The sequence below is a fragment of the Pinus tabuliformis genome, chromosome 5_1, assembly GCF_031772625.1.
Source record: "Pinus tabuliformis cultivar Carrire ecotype Pingquan chromosome 5_1, CPIR1, whole genome shotgun sequence".
Lineage (NCBI taxonomy): Eukaryota > Viridiplantae > Streptophyta > Pinopsida > Pinales > Pinaceae > Pinus > Pinus tabuliformis.
Window position 1 is genome coordinate 952,892,183 of NC_142305.1, and position 19,988 is coordinate 952,912,170.

Below are 19,988 nucleotides of genomic sequence, written 5' to 3' on the forward strand. Positions count from 1 at the left end.
CCTGGCCATCTCCTACCCTGGAAATCCAACCTGGTTGCACTATCAAGAAGGATAAAAATGGGGACATGACAAAGATTTTGTGGGACAGACTGAGAGCAAAACAGCCGGGAGAGGGTGACACAGTTCCTGAAGAGTGGCGCAGTTCCAAAGCAGTGCTTGGAGCAGCTTTCGCTGTCCAGCACAAGGAACAGTTAGAATCATTGTGGAGTTAATCATCCGGTTGTTGATTTGCCCGAATATCTGTCTCCAGATAGAGGTACTACTGTCGAGGACATTCTCTGTTGGGTGAGCCATTATGGCACCCTAGTTGTATTCAAGAAATCTACTTAATAATAAAACCTTCATATCTGCTGCACCAGTTTTCCCGCATTGGGTTTTTCCGAGGATGATTGTCCAAAAATAACTGTCCCTTGTGTTATTGTTTCTATTTACTTCAGTATATGATCTGTATATCTGTGAAGGTTGCATTTGTATTTACTTTGATATTTATGCAATTAAATAGCTTGTTAATGTAAAGAACAAGTAGGAGATAGTAAACCAGAAATTGCAGTAGGGGTTTCTGATGTGTTAGATTCAAGAATTTTCACATGGTATCAGAGGGATTGCAAATCAGAGGCGACTGAAGACACCAACCGAGAAAATCTGAGAATTTGCAACAGAGAAGCAGCTGTCCCGAGAGATAGCGTTGTTCCAGAGCCAAAGACGCAAAAGGAGGAGGGACGCAGTGTAGAGAAGGTGATGCAAAGGCTCACGCAGTGCCTGCGTCAACACTCTAAGCCAGGTGAAGGTGACGCAGTAGCTACGTCAGCTATCCAGGCCAGTGCAGAGGCAGAGCGGGGGCAGATCAGGCCTACACAGTGCCAAGTCATCTTTCTCATCCAAGAAGGATTGACGCAGTGGTTAGGAGGAGTTGATCCAACTATCACTCTGATTGCGCAGAGCCAGAAGGACTCAGATTCTTCAGTTTACAAGGCTAAGGGAGCTGAGCAAATTTTGATTTGTGGAGCTGGTGGGACGTTGTTTCTATCAATGCAGAACAATGTCTAAGGAGACTGAACCAAGGTAGAGAGAAGCACTACCTCAACAGATTTCTAGCCAAGAAATCTAGATTCGGGTTGCAGTGACAAAGGAGGACTGGAGAGGAGTGATTCGATAGTTGGCCGGAGGATTTCCGTGAGGGAAATTAGGACTCAGAGGGAGTCTAGAGAAGAGGAGCAGAGATGGCAGTGAACAGATTGAGGGATCAGGACAGATTGGATGGGGCTTCCAATTTTTTCATCTAGAAGGTCAGGATCCTGGCAATCCTGGATAAACATCGCATCAAGGACTATGCCTTGAAAACAGTTGTTGTCCCAGTTGACCCTAATGCAAATGAGAAGTATGAGGAGGTCGAGGCAAAGGCGAAATGCATGATTCTAGATGGGGTCAAGGATCATGTCATACCACATATTGCTGAGAAGAACACAGCAAGGGAGATGTGGCAGACGCTGACCACCTTATACCAAGGCTCTTCCGTGTAGCAGAAGATGTTATTGGAGAATCAACTGAGGTCATATCAGATGCAGAAAGGAGAGGAGATAGATCTGTTCCTTCTCGGGTTGCAAGGAATTCGCGACCAGCTTACTTCCGTGGGGTCTACACCAAATCCAGAGTTCATGGGTAGGACTGCCCTGAATGTAGTCTCCGAGGAGTGGGAGACGTTTGTCCAAAGCATTTTGGGCAGAGCGACTCTCCCCGGTTGGGAGGAGATGTGGGCAGCTCTTCGACAGGAAGAGATCAGGAGATTGACCAAGGCAAAGAGTAGTGGTAAGGGAGTTCGAATCAAGAAAGAGGACGAGGATGCATCTTTAGCATCTGCGAGACAGCAGGGGGTTCAAAAGAGGAAGAAGAAAGATATCTCCAAGGTCAAGTGCTTCAACTGTGGAGAGTTGGGACATTATGCCTCTTAGTGCCCTAGGAAGAAAGGCAAGGGAGAAGCTTCCGACTCAAAGTCTGCTCCAGCAAAGGCGAAGATTGATGTCGAGACTGAGGACGATTGGCCATGAGTGCTCATGCGCCTCTCGAGAAGAGGTGGGGAGACATAAAGTTGTAGTCGAGAGGACTACATGCAAGGGCAAGATCCTTGAGGTGCCTAAACTCTTGGATCACATATGGCTACGGGAGCCCTTAATAACAGTAGCATGATGACAGGTGTCGAGTGGAGTTAGGTGTGATGCAGTGGCAAGGCAGTGCTAGAGTGCAGAAGTCTGTAGCAGCATAGTGGAGGTTGCAGCAGTGAAAGAGGCACAGTAGAGGTTGCGACAGCGTAGTGGTAGCAGAGGGAGCAAAGGATAGCAGTAGAGGTGGCTTCAGCATCACAAGGCTTCCAAATTAACCAAAATGTCAGTATTTGGGTGAATTCAGTTACTTACTTCTCAGTAACTGAGTTGCAGTGTAACAATTAGCAGTGGCAATGCTATGGGCAACATGAGGCAGCGTGTTGAGAGGGAGTTGCAGTATAGATGTAGCAGTCGCAGTGGCAGTGTCATTGGCAGCAGTACAGAAAGCAGCAGTGCAGTAGATGTAGAGCAGCAGGCCAAGATTCAGCACAGAGGACAGATGCGGAGGATCAATGTGATGCTTCTATGGTGAAGCCTTACTAGAGCACATTCCTCGCTAAGAGTGAGTGTTGATTTTGGGTAGCATCGGATGTGCTCTAACCATGAAATTTGGTGGAGAGGCTAAGGCACATAAGATCTCCAAGACCCATAAATCATTTGGAGAAATTCCACACGAATGAAGAGATATTAAAATAGTTAATATTTTTAATGGGTCTCTAAGTCTAAACTTGGGAAAATACAAATATTAATGTGTATTAATATTAAATGGGTGAGAAAGTTCTAAGTGATGAGGATCAAGCCAGTTCTAATCTTAGTCGTTGATTAGGGACTTAATCTCGGCCATTGAATCGTCAATAGGAAAAGTATAAGAGGAGGCTTGAGGGTCAGTTGGAGATACACCAAGAGAGATCAAGAATTCGATTTTCTGGGGCGAGGTTTGCTGAGGAAATCGAGTTAGTGATCAATTGCAGTGAGGGGCAGTTCAGTAAGGGATTTTCATCCAAGGCTGAAGAATACATAGCAGAGAGGCAATGAAGTGTCAGGAGAGACAGCACAGGCCCAAGAAGGGCTGACGCAGAGGCCAAATGAGGCAGCGCAGTGGACGCAGCGAGCTGTAGAGGCTGACGCAGAAGACATAGAGGCTAACGCAGAGGACGCAGAGGGCTTCAGAGGCAGCGTTGGGAAGATTCTGTGCAGATCAGCCGGGAGAGGGTGACGCATTCCTTGAAGAGTGACGCATTTCCAGAGAAGTGCTTGGAGCAGCTTTCGTTGTCCAGCACAAGGAACAGTCAGAATCATTGTGGGGTTGATCATCCGGTTGCTAATTTGCCGGAATATTTGTCTCCGGATAGAGGTACTACTGCCGAGGACATTCTCTGTTGGGTGAGCCATTCTGGCACCCTAGTTGTATTCAAGAAATCTGCTTAATAATAAAACTCCCATACTTGCTGCAGCGGTTTTCCCGCATTGGGTTTTTCCGGGGACGATTGTCGAAAAATAACGATGTCCCTTGTGTTATTGTTTCTATTTACTTTAATGCATGATCTATATAACTATGAAGGTTGCATTTGTGTTTACTTCGATATTTATGCAATTAAATAACTTGTTAATGTAAAGAACAAGTAGGAGATAGTAAACCAGAAATTGCAGTAGGGATTTTTGATGTGTTAGATTCAAGAATTTTCACACCTTGTATGGATATGATGCATTATCTTTTGTTGATGTTGTTTTTAGAGACAATTGGGCCCCAAAGGCCAAATATTGGATCCAAGAGAGCCAAGACATCCTCAAGGCTCTCAAGGATAACTTAGTGACAGCACAAAACCAACATAAGGTGTATGCAGACCGACACCAAACAGAGAGGCATTTCAAGGAGGACTTGGTGTACCCCTGACTACAGTCGTACAGGCAGTCCACATTGATGCAGAAAGGGGCCGAGAAGCTACAGTCCCTCTTCTATGGGCCATATAAGGTGATCAGACGACTTGGGGAGGTGGCCTATGAGCTGGAGCTGCCTCCGGGGAGCAGGATTCACAATGTATTTAATGTCTCGTGCCTTACAAAGGTGTTGGGGCAACAGGTGACAACAGCAATAGAATTACCCCCACTGGATGATGAGGGTCACTTGGTTTTGCAACCTAAGACCATCTTGGAGAGGATGGAAAGGAAACTGAGGAGCAGGACCATCAGGGAGTTCTTGGAACGCTAAAAGAACTTGCCAGATGAGGATGCCACCTGGGAGGGTGAGCACATTTTGGAGCACCTAGCTCTGAGGTTGCTTGAGGGCAAGCAACGTTTGGGAGGGGAGGACTGTCATGTCCCTTCTCAATCACATTTGTAACAAGTTATCTCTACACATTTTTGCACATTTTTGGCTAGGGAAAAGGGCCCAGAAGTTTCTACTTAGGGACTTAGGAGAATTTTTTGCTTAATTATATTGCTAGTGGAAGGTCGGGGCCACCCACGTGAGAATTCGAACTAGGTCATTCGAATGGCTTGGAGGGAATTCGAAATGTTGTTCACGTGAGGCAAGGAAGGCTCGTGAAGGCATAAGGAGGAGGAGGCTCTCATTTGGATCCATTCATTCACCTTGCATATCGAATTTTTTTTATTGTTCGATCAGCTACATAGCCAAGGCAACTGGCTGTTCAGCCACGAATCTCTCAAGCGGGAGATTCAACCTTACCTTCGGGGACTTTGAGTGCCCACCCTAGGAAGGCAGTTCCACAAGCATTTTCAGAGGATCTGGGGAGTTTCCACAACACCATCACTCAGCTACACTCAGGAAATGCGTATTTTTGGGCCACAATGAGAACACGCAGAAGGAGATTGAGCCACATTGGATCAGCCAATTGCCGGAGGAGCCAAGGAATCTGAAGGACAGCATTGGGCCAGCATTCAGTGAGAGTTTTGGAGCCAAAGAAGCCAGCAACCCAGCAGTTCGAATTCCAGGCTTGGGAGACAGCGCAGAGGGCCAGTTCAGCAATTTCGTGGGTCTTGAGGGCAAGAGCTACAACATGGAAACTGATCCAGGAAGCCAAGAGATTTGTAGGAGGGATCATCCCAGCATTTTTGGACACTTTCCAGGAGGTTTTACAGTCAGAATCCAGCAGTCCAAGTTTTAAAGTTGCAGCTGACGTTGGGCTCCTTGGGGGTCGAATTTCAGAAGTCTAAACCAGCCAAATTCCTTCGTGGGTATTTTTGGGTTTAGGCCAAGGAGTCAGGAGCTCGAATATCATAATTTTTTGAGAACAGGAAGTAGTGATTCCAGCCCTTCGAAGTCAGCAGAAAGAGCAGTTTTCTGGGTAGCGCAGTGCAGTTTGGTGCAGCAGTTGTAGCAGCCTTCAGTTCAGTTGTTGCTCACCTGGGTTTGGTCATGCTTGTCCATTGAGACAAACCCAGGTGCACCATTCTATTTAATAATGTATTTTTCTCTTGAAGAAGTAATAAAATGGCTCAGCAGTTCCTTATTTCCAACATTTCCATGGGTGCTTAGTGTCTATTTCGTTTTTCTGTTTGCTGAACTGATTGTATGCTTGTATATCACTTGTATTCCTACATAGGAACATTACATTTTGCAGCTTCGTTTTTCCTTAATGATTAATAGAAAACTAAGACTAGTACCTTGACTCCATTTGCCCTCGATTGAATAGGCACTAGTCTTAGTGCACCTATCCATTTATTTCTAAGGTTTATCAGACATTGTCTGGGGATACCTCCCTTGTGCCGGAGGAGATCTGTCCTTAAGAGAGTGGAGGAGCTACTATAGTGAAATGGGTAGCCCTTCTTCAGTACCCCTAGAGTTGCACTTGTGTTCTAAGGCTTTACCAAGTAATGTGCAGGTTTGGAAGGTAAGAGGGTCCTCTAAATAATTTTCTGTAATCTGGAAATAGCATTCATAGGTTGATTTTAACATTTTGTAACAGCACTATCATGCTGTCATTATTCATAATTTCAAACCCTCTAATGGTTTCCTCTTGACTCCATTTCCGTTAAGTGGAAAGGCACTAGTCTTGGACCCTCATCCCATTCTATTTCTAAAGATTATCTTGTACTTTACTCATTCTACTGTGCCTAAGTAGAGTTGGCCAAAAGTGAGAGAGGGTGTTGTTGTGGTGACAATGGGCAACCCTTCTTAGTTCCCCTAAGGTTGCAGTTGTGTTTAAGGGCTCTACCACATAATTGCACCTTGAGAGGCAACATAGTGCAATTTTTAAATGTACTAGTTAAGGAGAGGAGAATTTGGTAGATTTTGATACAAAAATTCCAAACAGCCTTTACAATTGATTATTATAGACTATATATTTTTAAAATATAATGTACTAGACCTTCTGATACCAAAATCTACTCAATAAGAACTAACAATCAAACTGAGAAAAAAAAAAAATCCTTATCATTGTCTCTCTCTCTCTCTCTCTCACACAATTAATTTGCATGAGCATCTGTGGAAAGGGATGTAAATAAATAGATCATTTGTTCTCTTTCTATTTTTATTTCCATAATGGCAACAAGGCAGGGTCTGAGACATACCTCCTCTACAATAGCTTCTGCAAGCAAGCAATTCTTTTGCATCTTTGTCTCTACAACATACTTCAGTAGTGTATGTTGGCTGCCAAGCTGCTCAAAAACCCATTTCCCCCGAAATGAATCAAAATCCCCTTCAACTTGCTCAAAATGGATTTCATGTTCAGGGCACTCCCACAAATCTAGTACAACCCGTGCATGTAGAACCATGTATAGAAGACCTTTGCAACCTTCCTGTAAAATATGCAGCTAACATAAGTTAGCAGTGAGTTGTATTAAATTCATGTTGTACATCTATTAGCACTCAAATCCAATGTACATCACAATTTATAGTTGAAAAATAACATCCTTTTATAGGACACATGATAGATTCCGTCTAGCTTCACACATAAGGAGACTTAACAAAAAAACAAACTATATTCACATAAATATAGAGGGAAAATGAAAGACCAGATGTAGTTGTGAATTTCCCTTACAAAAAAAAAAGAAACTGCAATTAGGCGGCCAATGTTTGTATCTCTTTGCAGCAATAAACCACAAAACTATTCACACAAAACAGTTCACAGAACCTTGAAAGCATCTCAGCATATATCTAAGTATACTATAGATGTCTTGATGGTTCCTTCAGAAGCTTGGATAGCTGATCTATGGAAGTATTCCCGTAGCTCATTTGTGGAATACTCCCACTATCCAATCATGGAAGTCTTTCCTTTATATAGAGGAGGTAAGGACTTTCTTTACAGTAAAATAATAAGTATTTGGGCAATCTCCTTACATCTAGCAAGGAAATTCTAGATCTAGTCTTCTTAGAAACCAAAAGTAATAAAATAAAGTGGTCAAAGCCACATGCACAGTGAGAAATAATAGATCCCCAAAAAAGGGTGGATCGATCCATCCAACAAAAGAAGAAAAAGTCCATAAATTATTAATCTTTGAAAATAATGACTAAAGACCCCTTGATTTGTGCATGAAATAGTTGTTAAACCTTGAATGATGTGTCCATATTAAGGTTGCTTGGGGAGCAGGAGCGGAGAGCGACATTTTCAAAAGCTCTTGGGTCAGGAGCGAATTTTATATAATATATATTTTTATATATTTTGATGCATATATGTCAACAAAAGCATGTAGAATGATAAATTAGTTATAAGAAGCATAAAAGTAACACCAATCATCTAGTACTTACAATCTTCATCAACCACAGGTCCATGAGTTACATGTTTTCATCTATATAGCATGTAAGGGTGCACATAACAAAAATAGCATTGAGTGCAACCCATCTTTGAACCGAACATGCGTCAACAAACAGGCTCTAGATAACCTCTAACATCCAAAAAAATCATGCTAGAACAAATACCTACATATCATCAAAATCATTGCCTATCTTGGGATCTTTATCATTAATATCACCCTCTAAGCATTAACATAAGATAGAGAAAACATAGCATGTCAAGTCAAGATTTTGTTTAAATGATGTGTACTGTAACAACCTATCTATAAAATAAATAAAAAAAAATTATATTAATCAGTTAATAAAATAATAAAAATAAATTAAAGATAAAGTATTTAATATGAACCTAAACCTTTATATTAAAAACAAACAAAAGGATATTAAATCAAAAATCAATATACCTTTAAAAAAAGAAATATATATATATCATGTGACATGGGAAGGGTGTCACGAGAAGGTGAAGCGGAATATATATATCACGTGACATGGGAAGGGTGTCATGAGAAGGTGAAGTGGTGGGTTGCAGGTGGAGGGAGCGACCACTGCCAAGAAACAACATATAAGGAGCAGGGAACAACTTTAAAGGGGGGGAGAAACAAGAGGAAAAATTGGTACACAGAGTTCATGAGAAACAATTGAACCTTGCTTGTTCTGAGCTTTCTGGGCACGAGGGAACAGTCTGCTTCAACTGAGAAGCTTACTGGACTGAGTAAGCGAGGTTCTGCTCAGTTTGGCTGGGTAGTTTCAGTCTTTTGGTAACCGAAGCAGGAGCAGTTTGAGGCATCATCAACCGCAGGATTACAGGTAAGTACCCTCATTAGTTCTGTCAATTAAATTTATAAAATTCAGGAATTTTTATCACAAACTCATGATGTTTAATTTTAGAAGCCTTTATTGTTTCTGCAATGGCTATAAAATTCTGTACAGTTCTTACATTAAATCTTGAATAGCCCTTACAGGTACATTTTTTGTAGCGTCATGATAGAGGGTTTTGATGTTAATTTTTGTAGCATCGAATGTGTTCTAGCCACGAAATTTGGTAGAGATGCTAGAATACATAAAATCTTCAATACCCAGAAATCGTTTATGGAAATTCCACTTAGAAGTGTCTTGGTGATCTCATGTGTTCTAGCCCCTCCACAAAATTTCGAAGCTAGAGCACATCCAATGCTACCCAAAAATCAATAGTTGGTGCTCTAACAGTGGATTATAAGAGGAAGTCAATGGGCACTTGGAGAACATCCCAGAGAACACCAAAAATTCGATTTCCTTGGCAAATTGATTTCTAGAGTAGCAACAGTCAGCTGTCAAAGAGCCAGAGATCGAAGCAGTGAGTGAGGGGTAGGGGCAGTGAGTTCGGAGGAGATTTTCCAGATCCAGAGAGTCAGCTACAAGAGGGTCGAGTTTCCTCAGTGAGGTTGTGCAAAGGTAGCAGTTCGATTTGGCCAGACAAAGGGTTGATTCAGTTTCTGGTTGGACACATAGGTTTTGCAGCAACAAAATCAGCATCGGGTGGAAGAGAAAAGCACACACAATAGAGGGAAAATTTCTCTTAGGGAGTTTTGAGTTTCAGAAGTTCGATTCTAGTTGCAAATTGGCAGTAGCTGAGTGCAGATTTCCTCACTTTAGAAGGGAGTGCGTATAGTAGATCCAGAAACCAAGCCGAGGGAAAGAGGGAGTTTTTGACTTGATCAAAAATCGCCACAGCAGGGCTTAGAGATCAGGATAGGTTGGATGGAGCATCCAACTATGTCATCTGGAAGGCTAGAATGTCCTTCTTTATAGATGAATATAGCCTGAAGGCCTACATAGATAATGTGGTGGCAGTTCCCTAGGATAGTGATCAGCTCAAAGAGCACAAAAAAGAGACGGCGAGGGCGAAGCAGTTGATTTTGGTTGGAGTCTGAGATCATGTATTCTCACACATAGCTGGCAAAGGAAATGCCAAAAGATGTGGGATGCTCTCTCCACGTTATATCAGGGTTCTTTTGAGTAGCGGAAGATGTTTCTCTCTGAGAAGCTCAGGAGCATCAGGATGCAGAAGGGTGAAAGCATAGATCCCTTCCTCACGAGGATTATGGAGGTCAAAGATCAACTAGAAATCGTTGGGGAGGCACCCCAACCCATGGAGCTTATACGATTGGCAATAAACATTGCCTTGGAGGATTAGCAAGTGTTTGTCCAAAGCATATTGGGCAGAGACACTTTGCCAAGATGGGACAAGATGTGGCTTGATTTGTAGCAAGAGGAGTTGAGGCGGGCTCTGCTAAAGAGTACCATCAGCGACAGCGGCAGTAAGGGGCCAAAGAGTGAGGAGGAGAATGTGTCCCTAGCATCTAAGGGTCCCAATCAAGGGCAGGGGGAGCAAAAAAAGAAGAAGAAGGACCTATGGCGAGTTTGGCCACTAAAGTACTCAGTGTCCTCAGAGGAAGAAGGACAAGAAAGAGAAGCAGGACCAGCAGGCAACATCCATGGAAATAGACAAACTTTCCTCTAGGCTAGAGGAAGAGTTTGCTATGATCGTAGATGTACCTCCAGGAATGAGGTGGGGTGATTTGGTATTGTAGCCCCCAAGAGCTACAAGGATGGGTAGGGTCCATTGAGGAGTCCACCTCATAGGATCATCACCTGGCTATGGGGGCCCACAATATTCAGTAGCATGATGGATCAGTGCCAGTTAATGCAGTCAGTACCAAAGTGACAGTTGCAGACTAGTAGCAGTCAAATACTGAGGAACACAGTGCAGTGTTGATAGTAGAGCAGGCGGCTCAATGCAAAGTTGGCAGCAGCGCAGATTCTTCAATGACAGTGCAAAGGCTAGTAGAAGTCAGGACTCGAGAGACAGATGCATCATACTAAACACAGTTGATTCAATATTTTGGATGCTTCTCAGTTGCAGTGGTGGCAGTTGCAGCAACAACATATGAGAGGGAGTTGCAGTGTTGGCAACAGTATAGCAAGGTCAGCAACAGCACGGATGCAACGTCAGAGTTGCACAGTGGTTGGTGGGCAGTATGGCTAGACATAAACATTATGACAGAGGATGATACAGAGAGGTTGACAGCATGACACCAGCAGGTTGTAGCAGGGTGTGCAACACTAGAACACGGTCCTCACTAAGAGGGAGTGTTAGTTTTTGTAGCATCGGATGTGTTCTAGCCATGAAACTTGGTGGAGAAGCTAGAATACATGAGATCTCCAAAACTCAGAAATTGTTTTTGGAAATTCCACCTAGAGATGACTAAATTAGATTATTAACCTATTTTTATTGTTTCCTAAATCTAAACTTCGGAAAACTGTTAATTAATCATAATTAAGGTGAGAATAGCATAGAAACTCACACAGATCACTCCAATATGATCCTAGCCATTGATTAAGTTTTAATCAAAGTCATTGGTGCTCCAACATGTTAGTTTCTGTAACATCGGATGTGTCCACAAAATTTGGTAGAGAGGCTACAATACACGAGATATTTAAGACCCAGAAATCGTTGCTGGAAATTCCACCTAGAAGTAACTTAATTAGATTATTAACCAGTTTTTAAATATTTTCCAAGTCTAAACTTAGAGAATATGGTTAATTAATTAGAAATAATTAAGTCAAGGTGAGAATCATCTAGAAACTCACATGGATCTGCTTCAAGATGATCCTACCCATTGATTAAGATTTAATCTTGGTCACCGGAGTCCCAACAGAAGATTATAACAAGAAGTCGATGGGCACTTGGAGAGATCACTTCTGCAGTTCGATTTTCTTGGGAGATCGATTTCTAGAGAGTAGTAACAGTTGTCGGAGAGCCAGAGATTGAAGCAAGGTCAATGAGGAGCAGAGACAGTGACCCGGGGGAAGTTTTCCAGATCAGGAGAGGCAGCGATGTTAAATTGGCAACTAGGGCCAAACTCCATGTGGGTCGGCTTATTTATGGCAGCTGATATTTTTATTGGATCTCTCTGTCGAGAGGTGTAGGATTGATCCAAAGATCATCCGATTCCGATAAGTATTTATGGAGATATGAATTTATTTTGTTTATATAATTATTATCAAGCCGACCAGCTCTTATGTAGGCTCTAGAAGCCCAAACGTCATGTCTATTCATCATCTACTCATTAGTATAAATATAAGAGGATTTGATGTCATTGAGACACATTCTTCATGTGATCTCCTCTCCACGTATTTGGGTTTTGGTGAAGGAGAGACACAATGAAAATATGTTGGCCCAAGAGTGATGCCCTAACCGCAGGAAGCCGCAGGCATATGAGGATGATCTACGCAGCAAACAGAGACATAATACGCTATCCAGAAGTCTAATACACAGGTCCTAACCTACGCAGTCAAGGAGGCTCCCATTATGCAGATTAGGGAGACTTATACAATGTTCATAATGGAGACATATACGCTATACATTGTTCATTATGGATACGCTGGTCATTAAATGATATACGCTGTTCTTATACCCTGTTCTGGAAGCAGGGCAGAGAGACTCCCTACACACAATGACTCTCATATGGAAGGCGCGGTCATAACCGTAGTCACGAGGAGGTGAAGCTGCAATTAACGTGGAGCTGCAGTCACGAAGAAAGTCGCAGTCTTGGTAAGGGAAGCCGCTGTCATGAAGACCTCAGTTAAGCCGCAGTGATGAAGAGTCAAGCCGCAGTGATGGAGAGGGAAGACGCAGTAGCAGCCGCAGTCAAGTGTAAGGATGCCACAGTCATGGTAACCCGCAATAGCAATCTGGCAAATCAAGTCTCAGATAAGGACGTTGTATTTATATGAGTTCTGGGCTATTTATAGTCTCGGACATAACCATGGTGAGCCGCTATCTTGATGAAGCCCTCTCGGTGGTCTCAGCAATAATGGGTAGAAGAATTCATGACTGTGATCATTCTATACGCAGTCCCCTACTTGATGATCACTACCTTTGTCACGACTAGAGTCTAGACATGGTGTGAGGAGAAGGGTCAGAACAATACCATCTGGGCATAGCTACATATATCGTTGGTGAGAGAGAAAACAATACTCTCAGCGGTTCTGTCCTAGAAGATTGAGGAGACCTTAATCTCAGTCCACTGCTGGGCTAGGCCGCAGGCCATAGCCAGCAGTTGGAGGCCCTTTCTAATAGTTGCGTTGAAGAAAAGCAGCACTATAAGGTAGACTTCATGAATATATATATACACAGGTGGACTTCATGACTGTATATACGTTGGGCAGTCACGCTGGGCAATCATGGGTATATATTCGCTGAGCAGTGTTGATATGATGCATGGGCAGCATGAAGCCTGATATGATGCATGGGAAACATGAAGCCTGATTTGATGCATGGGTAACATGAAACAATAAGATCATGGACATGGGCAGCATGAGATCATGGAAATGAAGGGCAGCATGATGATGGATAAGATCATGGACATGGGCAGCATGATGAGAATCATGATTAGTGCAGCATGGTGTTGTATGCAGTGGTACAGCAGAGAACCAAATGCAGCACAATGATAGGGGAAGGAGCCACCTTGGAGAATCAATTGAAGCAGAATGTCTTCAACTGATATCATTGTTATACGAGATGATCTATGCTTAGATCTAGACAAGTCAAAGTGTTGACTTCTGTTGTAATTGTACTCTCTCTCTCTCTCTCTTTCTCTGTTGAACTTTGAAGATAAAAGAAGATTTGATCAAAGGGTTTCCCCACACATTGTGGGGTTTGTCCCTGGCTCGCGCCACATCTTGTGTCCTCTTGTCTTGGCTTGTCTTCTGTGATTTATAATTGTGTTCTATCTGCAGTTTATTTTAATGTTGATGTGATTGCTAACTGTGAAAATTTAAATAAATTGCTCTAGCATAGAACATACCTAAACTTAACAAGCAACAAGTGAGAGAAGTAATCCACGTAGAAGCAATGCAGGGACTGCACAGTAGCTGAAGCAGAGCATTTTGATTTGGCTGGGAGAGAAGTTGATTCAGATTCCAGAGGCTGGGAAAGTCTTCCAGAGGGCCGAAGAGTCACTTCCAGCAGCAAAGGCAAGCCAGACAGCTAGCTTAGAGGCAATTGCGAGCCACATGTGTGACAAGCAATGCAAGAATTGCACAGAGGGCTTATGTTGTGTTAGCATTTTTAGCATTAGATGTTTTCTAGCCACGAAATTTGGTGGAGAGGCTAGAATACATGAGATTTCCAAAACCCATAAATCGTTTCTAGAAATTCCACCTAGAAGTGTCTCAACTAGATAATTAACCAATTTTTAAATGTTTCCTAAGTCTAAACTAAGGGAGTATCGTTAATTAATTAGCATTAATTGAGATAAGGTGAAAATCATTTAGAAACTCACACAGATTGATCCAAAGATAATCCTTGTTGTAATATATTTGGTTTTGATAAGTTAGTTTTTGTTCATAAAAGAGGGTAAAAAAAATAGAATTAAAAATGAAACTGCAATAAAAAATGATGAAAAGAAACCCCATGAAAAGAAAAAACAATTGTATAAGTGAGCAAATTTAAATACCACTAGAAAAGAATAATATTGCATTAGAGATTAGCTAGGATTTTGAGTGCAGCTTGCTTAAATTGCCACAACCTGATATTCTGGTTTGATTCATATAGTTTAACCATGATCAAATCATTTAAATTTTTGTCTCTAGATTAGTGAATAAGTTCACCAAATTATTTAATCTTGGTGGAACATGATTAGATAGGATAGAATAAGATGAAAAATTGGCCCAATATGCTCAAAACTTGGCCAAATTATGTACTAGAGTAGGGTTAAAATAGAATTAGGGAAATAAACTGGTCGCTTGTTTAAATGCGCCAAATCTTAGATTAATTTTGTTTTAATTAAGGTTAATTACCTTTTAAAGGGTGATTAATTATGTAATAAAGCCATGTAATGTTTTAAGTTAAAGTCATAAAATGACAAAATTTATTTTGTCGTTAAGCGCTATCAAGTGGATGGTTTCTGACGGTGATCCTCCTCCCCGCCCAGATCAATGGCGGGGAAGCCATTTCGCACCCCCTTCCACAGTTTCACGTTAACAGTAGGGGGGGGGGGGGGGGGGGGTCTAAAAAGTGGTATTCTTTTCGGCGGGCCCCTTGCAACATGGCGTTTCATCATAACTTCGCACTCCCCCCTGCCGCTCAATACCACTTATCACTACCCCCCAGTGTTGTGAAAAGTGCGATTAAATCACGCTTTTTTGAAAAAATCGCGCTTTTTACACGAAAAAATCGGCTATTTTTTTTGCCGATTTTTTTCCGAAAAAAGCGCGCTTTTTTCGAAAAAAAACGCGATTTTTTCTGAAAAAAGCACAGGGTTGCCGAGACAGCACGATTTTATAAAAAAAAATTTGGTTTTTCATTTGGTCATTTGGGTTTTGCAATGCAATTTTTTTTGAAAGAAACAAATAATTTTTGAGTGGGGCAGCTTAATGATCAAGTCTAGGCCCTAGTATGGATATGCTATTCATGGTAATGTTAAATTATTAAAGTAAAAGTGACATTCTCCTTAATCTTCATTTTCATCCTTTTACTTAAATTTTTAACTTTACCATGAAATGACTCAGGATGTTTGAGAGTGGTTCCAGCGTCATTGGATTTCATATGGAGAAAATAGAATTTTAGATTTCATTTAAAATCCAGCAGACTTATCAGTTTTTCAAGATTTCAGGATTGGGAGATTGTAATGTTTCCAGGTGACACCACCTGCTTGGGCTACCCCTACCACCAGTAGAGGACGTGGTCTACCTCCTATAGCTCCTACTTCTAGTTCTGTAGCTTCTAGAGCACATCAGACTCCACTGCCATCTCCACCAGCACAGGCACCAACATCTACATCTAGAGGGAAAGGGAAAGTTGTGGCATTTTCTCGCAAGAGGGGCAGAGGAAATCAATAGGATTAGACCTCATTTTATTGTATATGACATTATGACATGATGAGATACATTATCATATTTTTTGTTGATATTTTGAGGCTGAGTTGGGACTCAGGAGTCAGGACTTACTATTCAGGACATGATTCAATGTTATGTGTGATTTTAGCGCTAGAAATGATATTAAACATCTTATATATTAGTTTTTTTATCATATTTATGTGTCAATGTATTTATTTTATGTTGTAGATGGTTTAGATATTAAAAAAATTGAAAAAAAAATGAAAAAAAATGAATATTTTTGTACCAAACGATTTTTTCCCGCTTTTTTCCGATTTTTTCCCGCTTTTTTCCGATTTTTTCCCGATTTTTCCGATTTTTTCCGATTCGTTCCCCACATCGATTTAATCCTGCTCGCGCTTTTCACAACATTGCTACCCCCCCTCCGAAATCCGCTCATCCCAATCATATCATATGTCATCCTGCCAATGGTTATCCCCACTTCCCGCGCCTTCCTTCTACTAATCATTTTCTCCCATGTGTCCATACCTGCTCCTACTTGTTACACTCATAGCCGTTCCTCCTACCCGTTACTGACCTCCCGATTGTCCATTAATGCACACCAATCCCATATAATAACAGTGTGATCTTAATGGTAATCGCCACGCTGTTATAAATAAACCCTCCATCCCTTTCACGCGACTCCCTTGATTTCATCGCCACTATTTGAATTGTAGGTTTTTAAGCTTGGCTCTGGTTAAATTCTGTCACAATCTGTGCCTACGTTTCAAGCTGATAGCAGACTCACCAGTTTTCTACAGGGATTGTTCTTTGTTCAAGTACCCATTTCTTCAGCATCATGTTACTCTTCCTCCTTATTTATTAGAATATGGCACCCAAAAGAAAGGACCAGCCCTCTGATAGCAAGACCCCTGCTCAAGAAAATCCAAAAACCTCTGCTACCCTAGACCTTGATCATATCCCTTTAGAAAACTAGTTTTTTAAGATCACTAATACAGAGTGTGAATTCGATATGTTCGAATTACACCATTGGCTAAAATAGACTTACCAGGATTCAGAGGATGAAATTAACCTATGGGAATCCCTGTTGCCCATGTTCATGTTCCCTCAAACCCACTCATTCCCTGATTTAGTCATGTGGTGTTAGGCTAGGTATAATCCCCTTCAAAGAACTGTTGTAGCTCAGAATGGAGACATTCTAATCTCTATCACACCTGAAACCATAAAAAAATGTTTCTCATTCCTGAGAATGACTCCCTTAGCCATTTCTCTGTTGTTGTCCTCATGGATTTATACCATAAACTTACTTTCCCCAAAGAGCTCAAATTTTCGAAATCTTTCTTCTAGAAGATGCTGAACTTCCTAAAAAGAATCCTCCATATCCAACCTCAATGTTCCCTGAAAGAGCCAAACATATCATCTCCCTAGTTTCTTGCATGTTAGGTTACCAGACAAACCAATGGGTAGATGAACCTATTCTAGGTTATCTATCCATCTTCTCCAAAGAGCACAAGCCAACATTCATGTATAATTACAGTCAATTTTTGGCTGAAAATATGCATGAACAGATTATGAAGATCACAACTGAAGGTGTGTTCAAATACTCTTTTGTATTGGTCCATATGTTCCTTTTTCAACAAGGAGACATGCTACCAATAACTTTACACAAGCAGGATGATCAAAAAATCAATCAATCAGTTATACAGTGGACCTCATTGGTCAGAAGAAACTCAACTGAGTTTAAATTTTCAAATTTTATTGATTGTTTTATTCATCCAGTTGCACAGCTTCTTAACAGCCAAAGTGAACCAAGAATTAGTTTGGAGATAAAAAGGATCATGCACCTGAGTGACCAAGCTAAGACTAGAGACTGGTATCTTTACCAGAATTACACAGAGATTAGGGTATATGGTTGTGAGTTAGCTCCATGCAAGTTGCCTAAATATGTTCCAATGAGAATTTTCTCTCTAGAATATATAAGACAAATGATTAACACGAATGAGTTTCATTTTGTTTCAGGTAAGAGGAACTCTCAGTTTAAGATCAAGTCCCAAGTGGGGCCTTTTATTTGTAATACCAGAACAACAAGAATTGAAGCAGATTCAATTCTCAAGAAGATGGGATTTCAACCAAGTTTTACCTGGTCTTATGACCCATTCAACATAATCTCTAATTTAAGGGTGGAACTTAAAACCACACCTTATAATCACACTCCAAGACCAGAGATTGAGAAATACAGGAATCAAGAACAGTGGGAGGAGAACACACTTCAGGAAACAGAAGAGCAAATTCTACCTCCTTCTACCCTCCAAACTCCAACTTCTTAAAGCAAGCAAGAAAAGAGATCGAGAGAAGAATCATCATCTTCAGCAAAGGGTGCAAAGGAGTTTGTCATTTATCAAAAGAAACAGAAGACTAACTCTAAAGTTACCACTGTTCAGGGTCAAAAAGAGCCCATAATTATCAATCTGGATGATTCACAGGTTTCTATAGGATCAGAGGAAATTGTCCTTAACACTCCATCTTCCTCTTCAGTTTCACAGAATTTATTGGAAATTACACAGTCAACAGGAGCAAGTGAACAAGAGGAACCAAACATTTTCACTAATTTTCTTGAAATTAAGCAAAGGAATGAATCTCTAAAGGCCAATGTCTATGCTCAATTCTGGAAGCAGACATCTATTTCACAACATAGATTGTTGACAGCATTTGACAGTGAAAAGGGAAGGATGCAAATGGCATTCTTACAGGCTCAAGGACCTTTTCCAAAAGTTTCTTCAGACTATAAGAAAACCATATTTTCTTTTGATGTGAATCAAATACATCCTATTGACCAAATGGACATGCATAGACAATCTGGGGAGATGCTTTTCTCTACCATGACTAACACTGCCATGGCACTATCAAAGTTGAGAACAATTCTTTCAAATGTATAGTCACAGTTGAAGATGAGAAGATATCCGCGTTGGCAAAGGATAACGGGGTCAGATCATTAGAAGATTTAGTGATCAAGATTAGATATGATCCTACTCACGTTAAAGATGCAGAGGACATTGTTGACCCTGCCGCCTACACCTACCTACAAGTCAGTGAGAAAAAGCCTTCAACCCCACAAGGTGTGGTTGGTGGCAGGGAACTCAAAGAAGGGACTGTCACACTAATCCCGACTCTCTCCATTTTAGCTATCTCCTAGGTTAGCTAAGGGGGGTGGTCCCTAATGAAAAGTTAAGTTAAAAGATGTGAGTTTCTAAGAGAGCGTTATAGTGAAATTGGATTACTTTTAAGGATTTGTGAGCAAATATGAAGTGAGCAACTTGAAATAACAATAATAATCATTAATATGATTGAAAACCATAAAATCAGTGCCTTACAAGGAATTTGCTCAACAATTTAAAGATATATTTGCTCAAAGTAAAATGAAATGCTCTCAAAAGAAAAAACAAAGTCACCCTAAAATGTAAATAAGAATTGTTAGCACAATATATGTAAGATACAAAATGTTTTTGAGATAATCAACTTTATAAATCAAAACATGTGAAACATATCTTGCCGAAACCCAAAAATTAGTAATGAACTTGGAAATATAAAAGAAAGGAAGTGCTAAACCAAGACATCAATATGCAATTAGACTTGAAACATGAAAAGAAAACACTTGTTTGAAATGATTACAATACTTTCTTTTGGAATAGACTTTGCATATGAAAACTCAATCCATCAAGACACAAGTAAAGTAAATGTAATGGAAAGCGCTCTTAATTAATTTTATTAATTAGCTCTGTTAGCGCTTGAAATTTCACCTCAGGCTGAGAAAGGTAAACCTCAAGGCAACATCAAACCATTTAGCCTCGTAGCTAGCCCTACGGGGCAGGAGAAGGCTCTCTCCGGTCTGTCTCGTAAAATCTTCAATAGATGAGATGACCAATATGGTAACACTGATATTAGGCTAGTAAACTGATCAAAAAGGTTGATATGGGGTTTTTTTGAGTTTTTGGTGGCAAATTGAGGAGAGGGCAATTTCGGGTGCGGGGATTGAACACAGTTTCTGCAGGGGGTTCCTTGGGGCGAGGTAGGAGACAGTGTTGATGCCTTTAACTGAGGTGGATGGTCAGGAATGAAAGATGAAGAGCTAAAGAGAGCAAACAATAATTTTGAATTCTCTTTAGACAGAAGAAAACATTGAAATTAAACAAACTTAAAAGCAGAGCATGGCAAGCATGAATTCTTACTTTAACACTTCATTTGTTTAATGTGCAGAAGTA

At 41.0% G+C, this 19,988-nt stretch overlaps 1 protein-coding gene across 7 annotated transcripts in view; it reads right to left on the minus strand.

The window, feature by feature from the left end:
- The window catches only part of LOC149167927 (uncharacterized), a 451,255-nt gene that overhangs the window by 227,902 nt on the left and 203,365 nt on the right, over positions 1-19,988 (minus strand). For 6 of the 7 annotated variants that reach the window (XM_089433247.1, XM_089433245.1, XM_089433243.1 and 3 more), the window contains one exon: positions 6,630-6,872. In XM_089433247.1, coding sequence (XP_089289373.1) covers positions 6,630-6,872 — 243 coding nt within the window. The remainder of the gene's footprint in view (positions 1-6,629; positions 6,873-19,988) is intronic. The other variant, XM_089433242.1, reaches the window with a different exon arrangement.